This window comes from Phodopus roborovskii, unplaced genomic scaffold (genome assembly GCF_943737965.1).
Source record: "Phodopus roborovskii unplaced genomic scaffold, PHOROB, whole genome shotgun sequence".
NCBI lineage: Eukaryota > Metazoa > Chordata > Mammalia > Rodentia > Cricetidae > Phodopus > Phodopus roborovskii.
In genome coordinates, this window is record NW_026126549.1 from 22,408,778 (window position 1) to 22,424,556 (window position 15,779).

The 15,779-nt window shown below is 38.8% G+C and overlaps 1 protein-coding gene across 1 annotated transcript in view; it reads right to left on the reverse strand.

Annotated features, from left to right (window-relative positions):
- Nucleotides 1-15,779, reverse strand: part of Piezo2 (piezo type mechanosensitive ion channel component 2) — a 330,402-nt gene that overhangs the window by 263,637 nt on the left and 50,986 nt on the right. The window contains exon 2 of the mRNA XM_051201086.1: nucleotides 7,315-7,410. Within this exon, the coding sequence (XP_051057043.1) occupies nucleotides 7,315-7,410 (96 nt within the window). The remainder of the gene's footprint in view (nucleotides 1-7,314; nucleotides 7,411-15,779) is intronic.

Here is a 15,779-nt window from a genome sequence, read left to right on the forward strand (position 1 = left end):
ATGGTTAGAAAAGTATTTTATCCGTAATAGAAGATGTCAGCCACTTTAATTTTAGCAATGTTGTTGTTTAGCAAATAAAAGACTCGGGGCAAGAAAAAGATAAAAATTTACAGTAATACATATTAAGATAAAGAAAAGCCTCTAAAAACAGTGTGTTTTAAAATATATGTAGGCTTGGGAAAGAAAAAAAAAGAGGATAAAGTATTTTTTTTAAAAAGGAAGGAAGGAGGAAGGGAGAAAGGAAAGAAGGAAGGAAGGAAAAAGCTGGGGGTGGTGGTGCATGCCTTTAATCCAAGCAATCAGGAGGCAGTAGCAAGCAGATAGCTCTGTGATTTCAAAACAAACCTGATGTACAAAGTGAATTTCAAGGCAGCAAAAAGTTCACAGAGAAACCCTGTCTCAGAAAATAAAAAACTAAATAAGTAAAAGGAAAAGAAATAGAGTAATGAAAAAATCCACATAAAAATGGAAAATATGCATAGACTGGATACTGCTGTCTTTAAAATGCTTGTTTGCTGAGGAAAGAGCTACAGCTGCTAAAAATACATTCAATTATCAATGCTACTAAATTAATCCAACTAATATATTTTGGAAATGCTTTGACTTCAAAATTTAAGTCTAAGGACAGGTTACTGAGGAAAAGAATTTCTATTTGTGTTTCCACAGAAAATGAAAAGCTGTAGATTCCTTCCAGACTAACATGATTTGATCAAGAAAGAACCCCCTCCCCCAAGCAGTGTCCCAGGTGATCCAACATTCAAAACAGCTGGGACAAGGCAGCCTTGCAGACCACTACAGCCAGGATTTCTGAGTCCTCTTAGGATCCCCAAGACAGCACCCCCTACCAGCATGAGGAAGCAGTTTGGAAAGAATGACACCCAAATTCCCAAATATTGTTTATGAATATTTGTTTTCATTTAAATGGGGTTGATTATAAATGGTTAATGATCACAACCAATCTCCTTCTAAGGTAAAAATGGAATTATGGTATAAAAATGAATACTTTGTTTTGGGATGTATTTTCATGTATTGATACAAATTTAATGTCAATTTTGCGATAAGTATATTTCTCCTCTGGTTTAGGTATTGTGTTTATATAGCTTATTTAAAACTGTAATGTATAATTATGTCCTACAGAATATGGCATTTAAAATGGTTTAGGGATTTTCTTAACAGTGAGGCACAACTGCTCCTGGCAACACCAACTGAGTCAAAAAGGAAGATGGACATTGAAGAAACTAGTTATGGAGTTTCCTTCTAATATGGCAAGAGATGGACACTGAAGAAACTAGTTATGGAGTTTCCTTCTAATATGGCAAGACAATCCATTTGGGCAAGATACTGCTCTTGTCTGGACTATTTGACTTTATGCTATATAAACTGGACTTGCAGAACCTACAGAAAAGTGACTGCTCAAACAAGATGGACAGTGCTACAAGGTTTCTGGTTCATGGAAGAGTCTTCCAGACATTCTGCAAGACACAGAGAAAAGTAACTGACAAACTGCCAATACAGATGGACAGTTTAAAGTTTCCTGCTTTGCTGAGGGGTCTGCCAGACACACTATGGCCTATGGGCTGAAGATGGAACATTACAGAAGAACTTTGGGTGACTGACCAGGTGAGTTGTCTCTGTCATTTCTAGAGTTTATATACTATCCTTCTGTTGTCTTTGATGGAGTTGAAGACAGATAGGTATGGTTATAGTTTTCCTTAGTTAGGATTAAAGATAAGTTACATATAAGACTTTAGACTCACAAAGACAGGATAGATGATGGAATATTTTCTTTAAATAATGCTAAATGTTAATGAACTAAATATTGTTAACTATAGTTCTTATTTGATAACTGACTTATTATATATTTTACTATGTTAAAGTTAAAACCCTTCTTTTTATTTTAGACAGAAAAGAAGAGATGATGGGAGATGTCATTCTGTAAATATGTTTCTCTTATTGGTTAATGAATAAAGCCCTGTTGGCCAACAGGAATGCAAGATAGGAGGGACTAGGAGACAAGGAGGATTCAGGGAGAGGTAAGAGGAGAGTCTAGATGTAGAGACTTTAGGGAAGAAGGTCTAGACCCTCTCTCTGGGAAGATAAGACCATGTGGAAACACTTAGATTGATAGAAATATTTAAGACAGAGCTAGCCCATAAGAAACACTAGTAACAGGCCAACAGCTTTATATCTAATACAGCATCTCTGTGTGTTATTTGGGGCTGGCTCAGCTCTGGGACCAGGCTGGTGGGAAAACTGCTTGTAATACCCCATGAATTTGAAGGGCACACTAAATGGTAAAGAGCTGTTGTTTGAGAAATCCAGAGTGAGAAACGGGGTCAACAGAAGTGGCTTGTGGCTGCAGAGGGAAATAACTGTGAGCTCACACTCTGTAAGTGAATCCCATGTGGCTATAACCAAGTATCAAACATAGGCAATGATGAATAAAGAAACTTATCTGGCTCTGCCTCTAGAGGCTCCAGAGTCAAGACCATGCTCCTTGTTGCTACATGGCATCTGGTGAGTCTCTGTTGCATCAATCAGCAAGAGAGAACATGCACACCAGACCAAGACCATGCTTTTTTAGCTGCATGACATCTGGTGACTATCTTTCCACTGTATCATATAGCAAGAGAGAACATGCACATCAGACCACAACAATCCTTCTCTTCTCAAGAAGCTAGTAATGGTGTCACAGGGCCCCCACCTCATGACCTCATCCAACTTTAAACACCTCAACACATCAACAATGCATGAATTTGGAGATTAAATTTTTAGCACACAAACTTTGGGGAATACAATTGAACTATATCAATGACAATGATAGATTAAAGTTGCTCTGTATGTCAGTGGAGAGAGGCAAGGAATTATAAAGGTAGGGGAGAAATATACATCATCCTCTTGGAACTCAATTATAGCCACTTTACCCAAGAGAGAAAAATGAAAGATAGTTAGCATTGAACCAAAGAATACAAAAAGATTAATGGACACACAGTGCAGGCTCTACCCTGATACTACCCATGGGCACATAACAGGGAGATGACCCACTCATAGCAGGAGCATCCCAGGCAGGTATGGGACAGAGGATGAAGATCTTGCCAGAGATGAACCTCTCAAACACTGGTGCCCTTCTGGTTTCTACTGACAATGGTACACATGGGAAGAGGCCTAATTTAAAATAATATCCATAATTTTAGTTCTACACTGACTGGTCTAAGGCACATTGGGGCATTCTCATCTCCAGGGGAGTTGCTACTGCCAACAACTCTGTAAAATGCTTAAGAGTTTCATCCAGGCATAGGGGAGTCTCAGCCCACTGAGGAGTATTCAGGAATAATCAAAAGGAAAAGATACTAAATGCATCACCAAGGTTTTCAAGTTCAAGCAATACCATGAATTGGTGGGACCAATAACTCCACAGGCATTAATATTGATAAGAATAAAACTGCCTCATAGGATGGTAAATAAAAGTGGAAATAGAGAAGTGGGGGGAAGAGGTTTCTGAGCAAGTGGCATTTGAAGTGAATCTAACTATGAAAAATGACCATAACTCAAAAGCCAGAGAAATGCATTACAGCCAGAGAGAATTAAAGCACAGCACAATGGTCTGTTTGTGCTATAGTAACAAAATAGCTGAAACCATGCAAGTTATAAAGACTATTTTTTTTCTTAGAGTTCTAGAAGGCAAGAAGTCTAAGAGCATGACACAAGCATGTGGCCTGGCCTGTACACTGCATGGTAACACTATGGGGGACCTGCATGAGAAAGACTCATCATTCTAGAAGGCCCACCATAATGTCCTTCATTGTGGAGCCCTTATTACCAGTACCTTTTGAATATTTGCACCTTTGGCTCTATTACCATGCAATTGTATTTCAGCTTGAACTTTGGAGGGGACATTTAAACCATAACATACAAAGTTTGACAATTTAAAACTACATACACAACTGGTGAGATAGACCAGTAGTTAAGAGGTTACCTGAGTTCAATTTCTAGAACCCATACAGCAGTTCAAAATTATCTGTAACTCCAGTTCTAGGGGTTCTGATAACTTCTGATCTCCATGGGCATCAAGCATGCACACAGTGCACATACATACATACAGGCAAAACACTTATACTCAAAGAACAAAATTTAAAAACAATAAAAATGACTAAAATGAACTGCATGGATTCTATGCCTAACTACTGTCTGTGGGATGGATTTACACTTTGTTAAATCTCTATCTATTCATTTATCCTCATGGAGCCTAATAACCCCAACCAACGTGAATATCTACTTGTTAAGGGGAAAACTCAGGCACATTGATAACCAGTTGAGTTCATCTCAGGCTGTGCAATGCATTAGTGCCTGCACCCTTGGACTTCAGTGCTGGGCTCATTGTCATGTTTAGTCCTCAGCTTCCATATGGGCTCATCTGCTAAGCGCCCAATCCTCCAGCCTCACCTGTGCCAGCTAAGTGAACATCTGTAACAATATGCCTAGAACCTGAGCCCCAGCTCAACCAGCACCAAGAGAAAATGGCTTGGCAGTGCATCTGAAGCCACAGCTGGCAGGGAGCAGAGAAATCAGGACTGTGCAGAGAGGGTATTGGACGGTGATGGGCTGGAGCTGCTATGGTCCCCAGAGACCACCTATCCTTTAGGACTCTACAACACATACTGGATAACCATTGGATCCAAACTGCCCTGGTCATGGGGAGAAGTCTATATAAGGTGACTCCCTTCAGCCATCTCAATGGGTCTTAAATGCCCCCAATGGGACATTTGAATTGGGCCCAGGAGCTGATGAAGGCATTGCCCCTTGTCAGGAATACTATAATAATACTGCATTAATAAAATCAATTATGTCCTAAAACATTAAAATGTCTGTCCTTAAAAAATAGTTAGGGGCTGGGTCCCACAATCCCCTTTGAGGACATGTTCTCCGCGAAGAGAGTGCCCCTATCACATGTGATGTTATGTGTTCAGCCCAGTACTCTGCCACACATAAAAGTGCCAGGGTGATAAAACTATTCAGGGACACATTATACACAGCACATGGGGTTATCTCACTAGGGAGAAATGAAATTTATACAGTCAGAGAATTCTTGAGTTTGAACCTAAGTCTGCCCTGAAAAGCCATGTTGCTCCTATGACAGGTACACAGCTTGAGTGCACGCACTCCATGCAGGACCTCATACCAGCTAGGATTGTTTACCCACTTTGCCTTTATACACAGTCTCTAGAAATTTATGAATTTTGAGCCTAAAGATCAGAAAAAAAATCATGTAGATTACATAAACAAACAAGAAGATGAGGTTATGTTAACACCAGTCATGTTTCCTGGTGCTGAGGTGCAGGAAAGAGGAAGATGAAACACACCAGGATGCAGCTTCCGGATGCTGGTGTAGCGATTTCCTAATGAACCTGTTCTTCCCTTCTCTCCCGATAAGACCAGGATCACCAGACACCTGCCTGCTTCTCTGTGCACTGACCTTGTAGCTTTCATTCACAGGATGTCTGCATGAGTGGAGGATTTGTAGTTTCTGACTTTATGTCGCATGTACCATCTTCCTGTTAGTGACAGGGCCCAATGTACTGGGCCTTTCCCAATGAACACCTCCAAAATAGTTGCCAATTTAGGATTATTGACTAGGGAAAAGGGAGGAAAATTCAGGGGTTGTTACCCAAGTGTGAAGGAAACTCTGGTTACCTGATCTCACAAAGTCTTTGCAGCATGTGTTTCATGCCCTGGAACAGGAGTTGTCTGGACATTATAATCATCTTTCTGAGGCCAGAAACCCTCCGTTGAACTCTTCAGGGCAAGGTTATGGTGGATGGAGTTCCATAAACATTTGAGTTCATTGTTGGAAAAGGATTTGCTTAAACTTCTGTTTCTACAGCTTTTCTTAATTTGGTAATTCAGAGATACAGTGAATATAAATATTCTCTTGGGGTCAGGAAAATAGGTGCAGCATCTGCAGCTCTAGCTACTAGAGTGAATGTACAAAGCATTATTTAAATTCCACAATCAGGGAGGAGAATAAGTCATTTGCCGTTCTTTGCACACCATGGTCTCTGCTCTTTCTCCCAAAGAGTCCATCACTAAAAAGGCAGTCACCACCAATGGCCTTTCCCATGCCACTGAAGGTCAGGACAAAGCTAATTCCCTTTTCCTGTCTTGGAAATACACAGCCGTTTCACTCACCTACAACATTTGGCATGACCCCTGTTTCTTGTAATGGCGATGTGTTACAAAAACAGTTGATTTCATCCAGCTCCAGGGAATCTTGTTTTCATATTTGTAGAAGAACTTCAATTACACATGAGCACAAACTGGGAAGTGCTACCTAATTAGATCCTCCAAAAAAAAAAAAAAAAAAAAAAAAAAAAAAAAAAAAAAAAAAAAGGCTACTGTTCTTTTCTCTGCCTAGCAGAGCAATGAAGAAGGATCTAAAGCCTCCCAGGAACCTGCTGTGGATACTATCTACAACACAGTTCTGCTGCCACTGTGTATTTGAGGCATTTTAAGAAAACAAACAAACAGAAAAAAAAAAAAAAACCTCAACTGATGAACAGCAAGGAATTATGGAAATCAGGCTTCCATTTGGTTGGTTCTCCCATGAAAAGTCTGCAATGGGCCAGATGTTGCTCTGCTCTTTTCAATGACCATGCTCTCCCCAATAACACAATATTCAAATGCATATGCCAGTTTTGCCATACCACATGCCTTATTTTTATTGACAGTGCTCTGAGTTAGTTTTCATTAACCACAGATCTCCAGACTTTCTTAGTAAGGTCTACTCAGTAAGGAACTAATGTGGAAAATTCCTTTACACTGTGTGAATATATATCACTGTGATTAGTTTAATAAAGATGATGACTGGCCAATAACTGGACAGGATAAGGTTAGGTTGGAGGACACTAGGAAGAAGAAGGGCAGGATCAGAGAAGTCACCAGCCAGAGGAAACAGGAGATACATGATGAAAGAGTGGTAATGCTCTGTGGCAAAATGTAGATTAATATAAGTGGGTTAATTTAAGTCTTAAGAGCTAGTTAGTAAATCTGAGCTATGGCTGAACATTTATAATTGCTATTACGGCTCCATGCCAGTTATTTGGAAATCAGTAGGTGGGAAAGAAAAGCCTGGCTATAAACTCACATAGGGAGAATGGCTATGTAAGTAACAAAGGCATGTGTATCCCAAACAGATTTGTTCTACTCTACCTGATAGTGATTACAACATTGGGCCCCCATCTCACTGAAGAAAGACAAGGGAATCCAGAAGCATATCCAAGCCACATAACTCTGCTGTGCAGTCATAAAGGAGCTTACCTTGCATCGTCGCTTTGGTTGGTTCTGAGAACAGAGGAATGAGCAAGAGGTAGATAAGGTAGACAAAGGAGAGCCCATTGTATCGGAATGCACACGCTGTGATGGGAAGAGAAAAGGGAAGAGAATGTCATTAATAACCACAGGCTAAGACGACAGCAGAATGTGCAATGGTATCAAACAGCACATGGCTTCTCTACTTCACCTGCTAAAGTCAATCTCAAAGCAATAAACAGGGTTGTGTGTGTGTTCACCATTGTACTGAGTATGATGTGAAACAGAAAAGTTAAAATACCAGGCCTTTGCTCTTAAATCCTAAGAATGAACTTAAATTTAACAGTATAACTCCACTAAAATTAGTAAAATAACTTGCTAATAAGGACACAATATCAAAATACATATAAGCAGAAAAATGTTGGGAAGAAGAAGTCTTATAAACAATTGAAGTCACATTGTTAATCAGAATTAAAACTGACTGTTATGCTGTAAGATGTTTTTCATTAATTTAATTGGACCCATAAAGCAAAAATCCATGGTATATTTGCCAAATGGGAAGAGAAAAACATGAGAAATCAAAGAAAAATGATCATGAAATGACAGTAAGAGTGAACAAAAGATCAGAAGGTACTGGTACTCTAAAACAACCAGAAAACAAAGAACAAAACAGCAGCAGTTAAGTCTTACTTATCAGCAATTACCTTAAACATCACTGCATTAAATTCTCTAGGCAACGGTTATAGACAAACAGATGAATAAAGGAGGGGTCAGGTTGGCTACATATCATTTTCTCCTCCCTTCCATATTTAATCCCCCGCTCTCAACTTCAGCTCTATAGCAGCCCACCTCTTATGGCCTGCCCTCTCTGTCAGCCCAGATCTCAAGTGTATCATACAGCTTTCCCTCCCCAACATTCCTTCCCTCCATTCATCTCTTTGTCCCAGCCCTCAGTTCCAGCAAGCAATCCCTAGGAACCCAAAGGCCACTCACTCCTGCTAGGGAAGCAGGTAAACTCTTCACTCTCTCTCAGCTCCTCCAAATCCAACCCCAAGTGTCATGCCCAGCTCTGTGATAGACCACTGGCTGTGGCCTCTCATCACCCTCTGCCCCCATTCCCAGGGGACTAAACACACACAGGAAAAACAACCTGCTTTCCTCCCTCCTAAGGCCCTCCTCAGCCCATCCCCTTCCTAAGTGTCAGCTTCCAATAGCTAGCAGAAGCCCAGAAAATTTCCCTACCAAGCAATGCACAGCCACCACACTCTCCTAAGAAATAGAGAGGTGACAAACACCAAGGAAGAAAACACCCACCCAACAAAGACAAGACCTGACATCAGCTCCTAGAATTACAATCAGATGCCCAGACACCAGTGTAAAAACACAATCTGTAACAGTCAGGACAGTATGTCTCCACTAGAGCTCAGCAACACTGCCACTGTAGGCACTGAGAATTGCAACATAGCTGCAGGCCAAAGACATTAAAATAGCCTTTATGAATATGACAGAGGTCCTTAAAGAGGAGACTGACCAATCTAAAAATTTTGCACTTCCACCAGCAGTGGAGTAGTGTTCCCCTTTCTCCACATCCTCTCCAGCATGAACTGTTGTTGGTGTTTTTGATTTTAGACATTCTTTTTCTCCCATGTAAAATAAAAGGATATTTAATATTTCATAGCCACAAATATTAGTTATTAGATTTTCTGTTCACTTCTTATATTAATTGCCTTTTACAAAATGCTAAAAGATTGCCACTGTCTATCAGGTTATTGCTGACATTTCTTTTCAATTACATGATACTTATTTCATCCATAATCTCCTTGCACATTTGACATGCATAACCATAGATGTCACTTAAAATTTTGACATAATTATATTTATAATAAACAAATTATAAATTCATTTTTTACAATTTTTATAGATCAGGAGACAATTCATTAATATATGCCACAAAAGCTTTCCTGACACTTAAAAAATATGACTATAGCAACAGAGAAGATCTAAAGAAAGAATGTCTTGTTAAATTATAGTAAATCATAATATATCTGATAAAGGATAATTTTCCTGACTATAGAACACATTAAAAGTTTTTACCCTGTTATTACAAATTTCATTAAAACTACTTTTTCTGCCAGATACCCACACAGTAGCAAAGGATATTCTCACAAGAGTGATCTTTAAATTATGACTCTATCTGTATATTTTAAGTTTCCTTGAAGCATCTGAAAATTTCTTTGAAATCAGATAAAATTATCTGCAAGTGTTTGAAACATTCAGATTGCCTTATGACTATGAAGGAGACAAATACATAACTTAATATATGACCTTGAATCACACTTACTAATTTTGTTTTGAACACTACTCCACTGCTGGTGGAAGTGCAAAATTTTTAGATTGGTCAATCTCCTCTTTAAGGACCTCTGTCATATTCATAAAGGCTATTTTAATGTCTTTGGCCTGCAGCTATGTTGCAATTCTCAGGGCCTACAGTGGCAGTGTTGCTGAGCTCTAGTGGAGACACACTTCTGTCTTTAGGTTGGTGAAAAGGTAAAACAAATACGGTAACTGTGATTTTAGCCATTTTGACAGGTAAGATGGTATCTCAGAGTTGTTTTGATTTGCATTTCTCTGATGGCTAAGGATGTTCAGCACTTTCTTAAATGCTTTTTGGTCATTTGAGATTCCTCTACTGAGAATTCTCTATTTAGTTCCATACTCCACTTTTTAATTGGATTATTTGGTATGTTGGTGACTAGCTTCTTGAGTTCTTTGTATATTTTGGAGATCAGCCTTCTGTCAGAGGTGGGGTTGGTGAAGATCTTTGCCCATTCTGTGGGCTGTCCTTTGCCTTACAGAAGCTTCTCAGTTTGAGGAGGTCCTATTTATTAATTATCGATCTCAGTGTCTGTGTGTTATATTTAAGAAGCAGTCTCCTGTGCCAATAAATTCAAGGGTACATCCCACTTTCTCTTCTAAGAGGTTTAGTGTGTCTGGATTTATGTTGAGGTTTTTTTTATCTATTTGGACTTAAGTTTTGTGCATGGCACAGAGATATGAATATCTCTGCAGTCTTCTACATATCAGTATCTAGTTATGAAGCACCATTTGTAGAAGGTGCTTTCTTTTTTCCATTGTATAATTTTAGCTTTTTTGTCAAAAATCATGTGTTGGTAGGTGTGTGGGTCTTCAATTTGATTCCATTGGTCTGCCTGTCTGTTTTTGTGTCAATACCAAGCTATTTTCATTACTATAGCTCTGTAGTAGAGCTTGAAATCAGGGATGGTGATGCCTCCTGGAGTACCTTTATTGTACAGGGTTGTTTTGGCTATCCTGGGTTTTTTTGTTTTTCCATATAAAGTTGACAGCCACTTTGGAAATCAGTATGTCGGTTTCTCAGGAAAATGGGAATCAGTCTATCTCAAGATCCAGCAATTCCAGTCTTGGGCATGTACCCAAATTATGCACATTCATAACACAAGGACATCTGTTTAACTATGTTCATAGCATCATTATTTATAATAGCCAGAACCTGGAAGCAACCTAGATGTTCCTCAACTGAAAAATAGATAAAGAAAATGTGGTACATTTACATAATGGAGTACTACTCAGCAGGAAAAAAATAAAACAAAACAAAAACAATGAAATCTTGAAATTCACAGGCAAATGGAAGAAATCATCCTGAGTGAGGTAACCCAGACACAGAAAGACAAACATGGTATGTACTCACTCATAATTGGATATTAGACATAGAGAAAAAGATTAGCAGTCTGTAATCCACAACCCCAGAGAAGATATGAAACAAGAAGAACCTAAGAGAGACATACATGAACCTCCCCCATGCCCCCAGAAGGGGAAAGGGACAAGATCTTCTGAGTAAATTGGGACCACTGGAGGGGGGGAGTAGAAAAAGGAGGGGAGAAAGGGTGGTGGGAGGAGAACATGAGGGAGCAGGAAGTCGAGTTGAGGGAGCAGGAAGTCGAGTTGAGGGAAGAACACAGACGGAGAAAAGGGAAAGAGATACCTTAATAGAGGGAGCCATTATGGGCTTAATGAGAAATCTGGCACTAGGAAAATCTCCAGGGATCCACAGGATGACCCACACTAAGAATCTAAGCAATAGTGGAGAGGCTACCTTAAATGCCCTTTCTCTATAATGAGATTGATGGCTACCTTAAATGCCATCATAGAGCCTTCATCCTGTAGTTGATGGAAGCAGAAGCAGAGATCCACAGCTAAGCACTGAGATGAACTCCCGGAATTCAGTTGTAGAAAGAGAGGAGTGATGAGCAAAGGGGTCAAGACCATCCTGGGGAAACCCACAGAAACAGATGACCTGAGCAAGTGGGAGCTTACAGGCCCCTGTCTGACAGCTAGGGAGCCAGCATCGGATTGAACCAGGCCCCCTGAATGTGGGTGTCAGTTTGGGGGACTGGCAATGGAACCAGTATTTATCTACTTTGGGAGCCCAATCCCTATGGAGGGCTACGCTCTCAGCCTAGATACACAGGGGAGGGCCTAGGTGAGGAGGGAGGAAGAACTAGGATTGGTATGTAAATTAAGATGGATTTTGATTTAAATAAAAATTAATTAAAAACAAAAAAAGAAATATATAAAAACACAAGCAAAAGTGGAAGGAAATGAATGAAACAGTTCAAGACCTGACTTGAAAGTAGAAATAAAAACAGTAAGGAAAACCCAAAATCAGGGTTTGAAGAGGGAAATTGGGAAACAAAAATTTAGAAAAATGAACAGAAACCTCTGAGGCAAGTTTCTCCAACATAATTAAAGAGAAAGAAGAGAGAATCTCAGGCACTGAAGACATTTTAAAAGAAATGAATACCTCAGTCAAAGGAAATATTAAATCTAAAAAAAAAAATCCTCGCACAAAACATTCAGGAAATCTGGAACACTATGAAAAGAGCAGATCTATGAATAATAGGCATAGCAGAAGAAGAAACCCCTGTCAAAGGCACAAAAAATATTTTCAACAAAATCATAGAAAAATTTCCCTAACCTAAAGGATATGCCTATCAAGGTATAAAAAAACCATACAGAATACCAAATAGACTGGACCAGAAAAGAAATTCCTTAGCAGGCAATAATCAAAACACTAAATTTACAGAAAAAAGAAAATATTAAAAGCTGCAAGGGAAAAAGACCAAGTAGCACATAAAAGCACACTTCTCAATGGAGACTCTAAAAGCCAGAAGGGCCTAGACAGATGTGCTGTAGATGCTATAAGAGACCACAGATGCAAGCCAAGAATATTATACTTAGCAAATTTTCCAATCACCATTGATATTCCATGGCAAAAGCAAACTTAAGCAATACCTATGTATGAAACAAACTCTACACAAGGTGCCAGAAGGAAAAGCTAAAGAGGTTAACCACACCCAAAAAAAAAAAAAAAAAAAAAAAACCAAGCAATAAATAATCCCAGGCTAACAAATCAAAAGAGGAGAACACACATATACACACACCACCAACAACAACAAAACCAACAAAATAACAGGAATCAACAAACACTGCTCATTGGTAGCTGTCAACATCAATGGTCTTAATTCACCAAGAAAAAGACACACACTAACCTAATGGATGCAAAAACAAAATCCATCTGGTGCATCCAATAAACACATCTTGACCTCAAGGAAAAAGAATGTAAAATGATATCACAAGCAAATGGACTTAACAAGCAAACTGACATAGCCATTTTAACATCTGACAAATTATACCAAACCAAAACTAATTATGAGAGACAGGAAGGACACTACATACTCATCAGAAGAAAAATCCACCAAGAGGATACTGTGGTTTTTTTGTTTGTTTGTTTGTTTTTCATTTAAGATACACTATTTATTTTGTTAAAGTCAAGCAAGAGAATCTATTGATATGTGGTAAGCATCAAGCACAAATGGGCATTTTTGCCAGGGGCAGAGTTCAGGGTAAAGCCACAAGAACTGACCACAAGAAGGTCAGTGTGCATACAGAGAGCTCCATAGTTATGCCCATGCCAATGCAGGCCAATGACCAACCATTAGCATCAGATTGTTTCTTATGCAACAATATCACTATTCACAGACATATGTACTTGACTCTCTGGAGTTCTTGGGTCCCTGCTAATCAGATATGGAACAGGCAAGCAGGGAATGGACAGGAAAGTCATAATTGTTATGTGATTGAATGCAAGCATGCTAGAGAACTACATATTGTTCTCCATAACAGACAATCCTGGAGCAACACGAAAAGGCAGGTTACCGACAAAACAAAGTTCCAGTATGCACATTTTACACACAAATCATTAAAATGTTTACATCACTGTATTTGGGGATAAAGAACCACAGGTAAGTAGCTTGGTGAAAATTAAAAACAAAACAGCCTACAATTCCTCGAAAAGTTTGTGAACAGCCAGCATCACGTTTTCTGACATGACCCACGTTGACAGCAAGGGATGACCTGGACTTCGAAATGTAGAAGTAGCTTTGTCTAATAGGAGTCAACACTTTTGCAAAGATTTTCTTCCATCTGACAGCGATAGGCTGTCATCAAGGCCATGCAATAACGTCTATGCAATAAACACAAAGGAACCCAAGTTCATAAAAAACAAACAAACAAAAAAAAAAACCCTACTATACCTTAAATCACATATTGACACCCACACACTGATAGTGGTGGATACCTCACTCTCACCAAAAAACAGGTCATCCAGACAAAGACTAAACAGAGAAAAACTGGTAATAAACCAAACCACATAAATACCAACAAAGAAAGAGATTACAGACAAATTTCCCTTATGGACACAGATGGAAAAAATAGTCAATAAAATACTTGGAAACTGAATCTAAGAACGTATCAGAAATATCCACTGTAATCAAATAGGCTTCATTTCAGAGACACAGGGATGGTTCAACATATGCAATCAATAAATGTAATTCACCATATGTGAAAGACAAAACCCCATAATCATTTCATTAGATGCAGAAAGGCCTTTGACAAAATCTCAAATCCCTTCATGATAAAAAGTCCTGGAGAGATTAAGGATACAAGGGACATAACTCAACCTAAAAAGGCAGTTTAAAGCAAGCCCTTAGCCAACATTAACTTAAATGGACAGAAATTCAAAGCAATTCCACTAAAATCAGGAACAAGACATGGCTGTTCACTCTCTCCATACCTACTCAATATAGTACTTAAAGTTTTAGAAACAGCAATAAAGAAAACTGAAGGAGATCAAGGGGATACAAATTGGAAGAGAAGTCAAAATATTATTATTCATTAATGATATGATAGTAAGTATAAGTGACTCTAAAAATTGCCCTAAGAAATTCCTAAAGCTGATAAAGAATTCTAGAAAAGTATCCGGATACAAAACTAACCCCCAAATATAAGTAGCCTTCCTATATACATATGGAAAATGGAATGCAGAGAAAAAACATCAGGGAAATAACACCCTTCACAATAGCTTCAAAAAGTATAAAATATCTTGTGGTAACTTTAACTAAGCAAGTAAAAGATTTGTGTGATAATATTTTTAAGACACTGAAGAAATCGAAGGGGCTATCAGAAGGTGGAAAGATTCCCTTTGCTCATGGATTGGTAGGATTAATATAATAAAAATAGCCATTCTATAAAAATCAATCTGCAGATTCAATATAATCTTTCCATCAAAATTTCAATGGAATTCTTCATAGCTATTGAAAGAGCAATTTTCAGCTCTTTCAACACACACACACACACACACAAAAAAAAAAAAAACAAACAAATTTTACTACAGAGCTATAAGAGCTATAGTAATAGAAGCAGCATGGCATGGTATTGGCATAAAAACAGACATGTTGATCAGGGAAATATAATTAAAGACACAGACATAAATCCACACATCTATAGACACGTGATTTTTCAGGCACCTGTCTGGGAAAAAAAAAAAAAAAAAAGAAATGGTGCTGGTCAAACTGGATGGCTGCATACTGAATGAAAATAGATCCATACTAATCTCTCTGCACAATACTCAATTCTAAATGGATCAAAGACCACAACATAAAGCCAGATACACTGAACTTGATAACTTGATAGAAGAGGAAATGAGGAATCGCATTGAACTCATTGACATAGGAAAAGACTTTCTGAAAAAGCTCCAGGCCCTAAGATCAACAACTAATACATGGTATCTCATGAAACTGAGAATCTTATGCACAGCAAAGAACACTCTCAACTGGACAAAGTGGCAGTGTGTTGGTGCAGCATATGTTGGTGGGCATGTAAACATGTGTGTGGGCACTTGGAAGCCAAGGGTACCTCTCCCTGATTAATATTCTCCCATTGTTTTTGAGACAGGGTCTCTCTGGACCGGAATGCATCACTTCAATTAGATTAGATGGCCAATGAGAATGAGCTTCAAAAATCCCATTGTCTCCATGCACCCAGCACTGGGCACATGTGTTGTGGCAGCTGGCTTTTTCAAGTGGCTGCTGCGAATT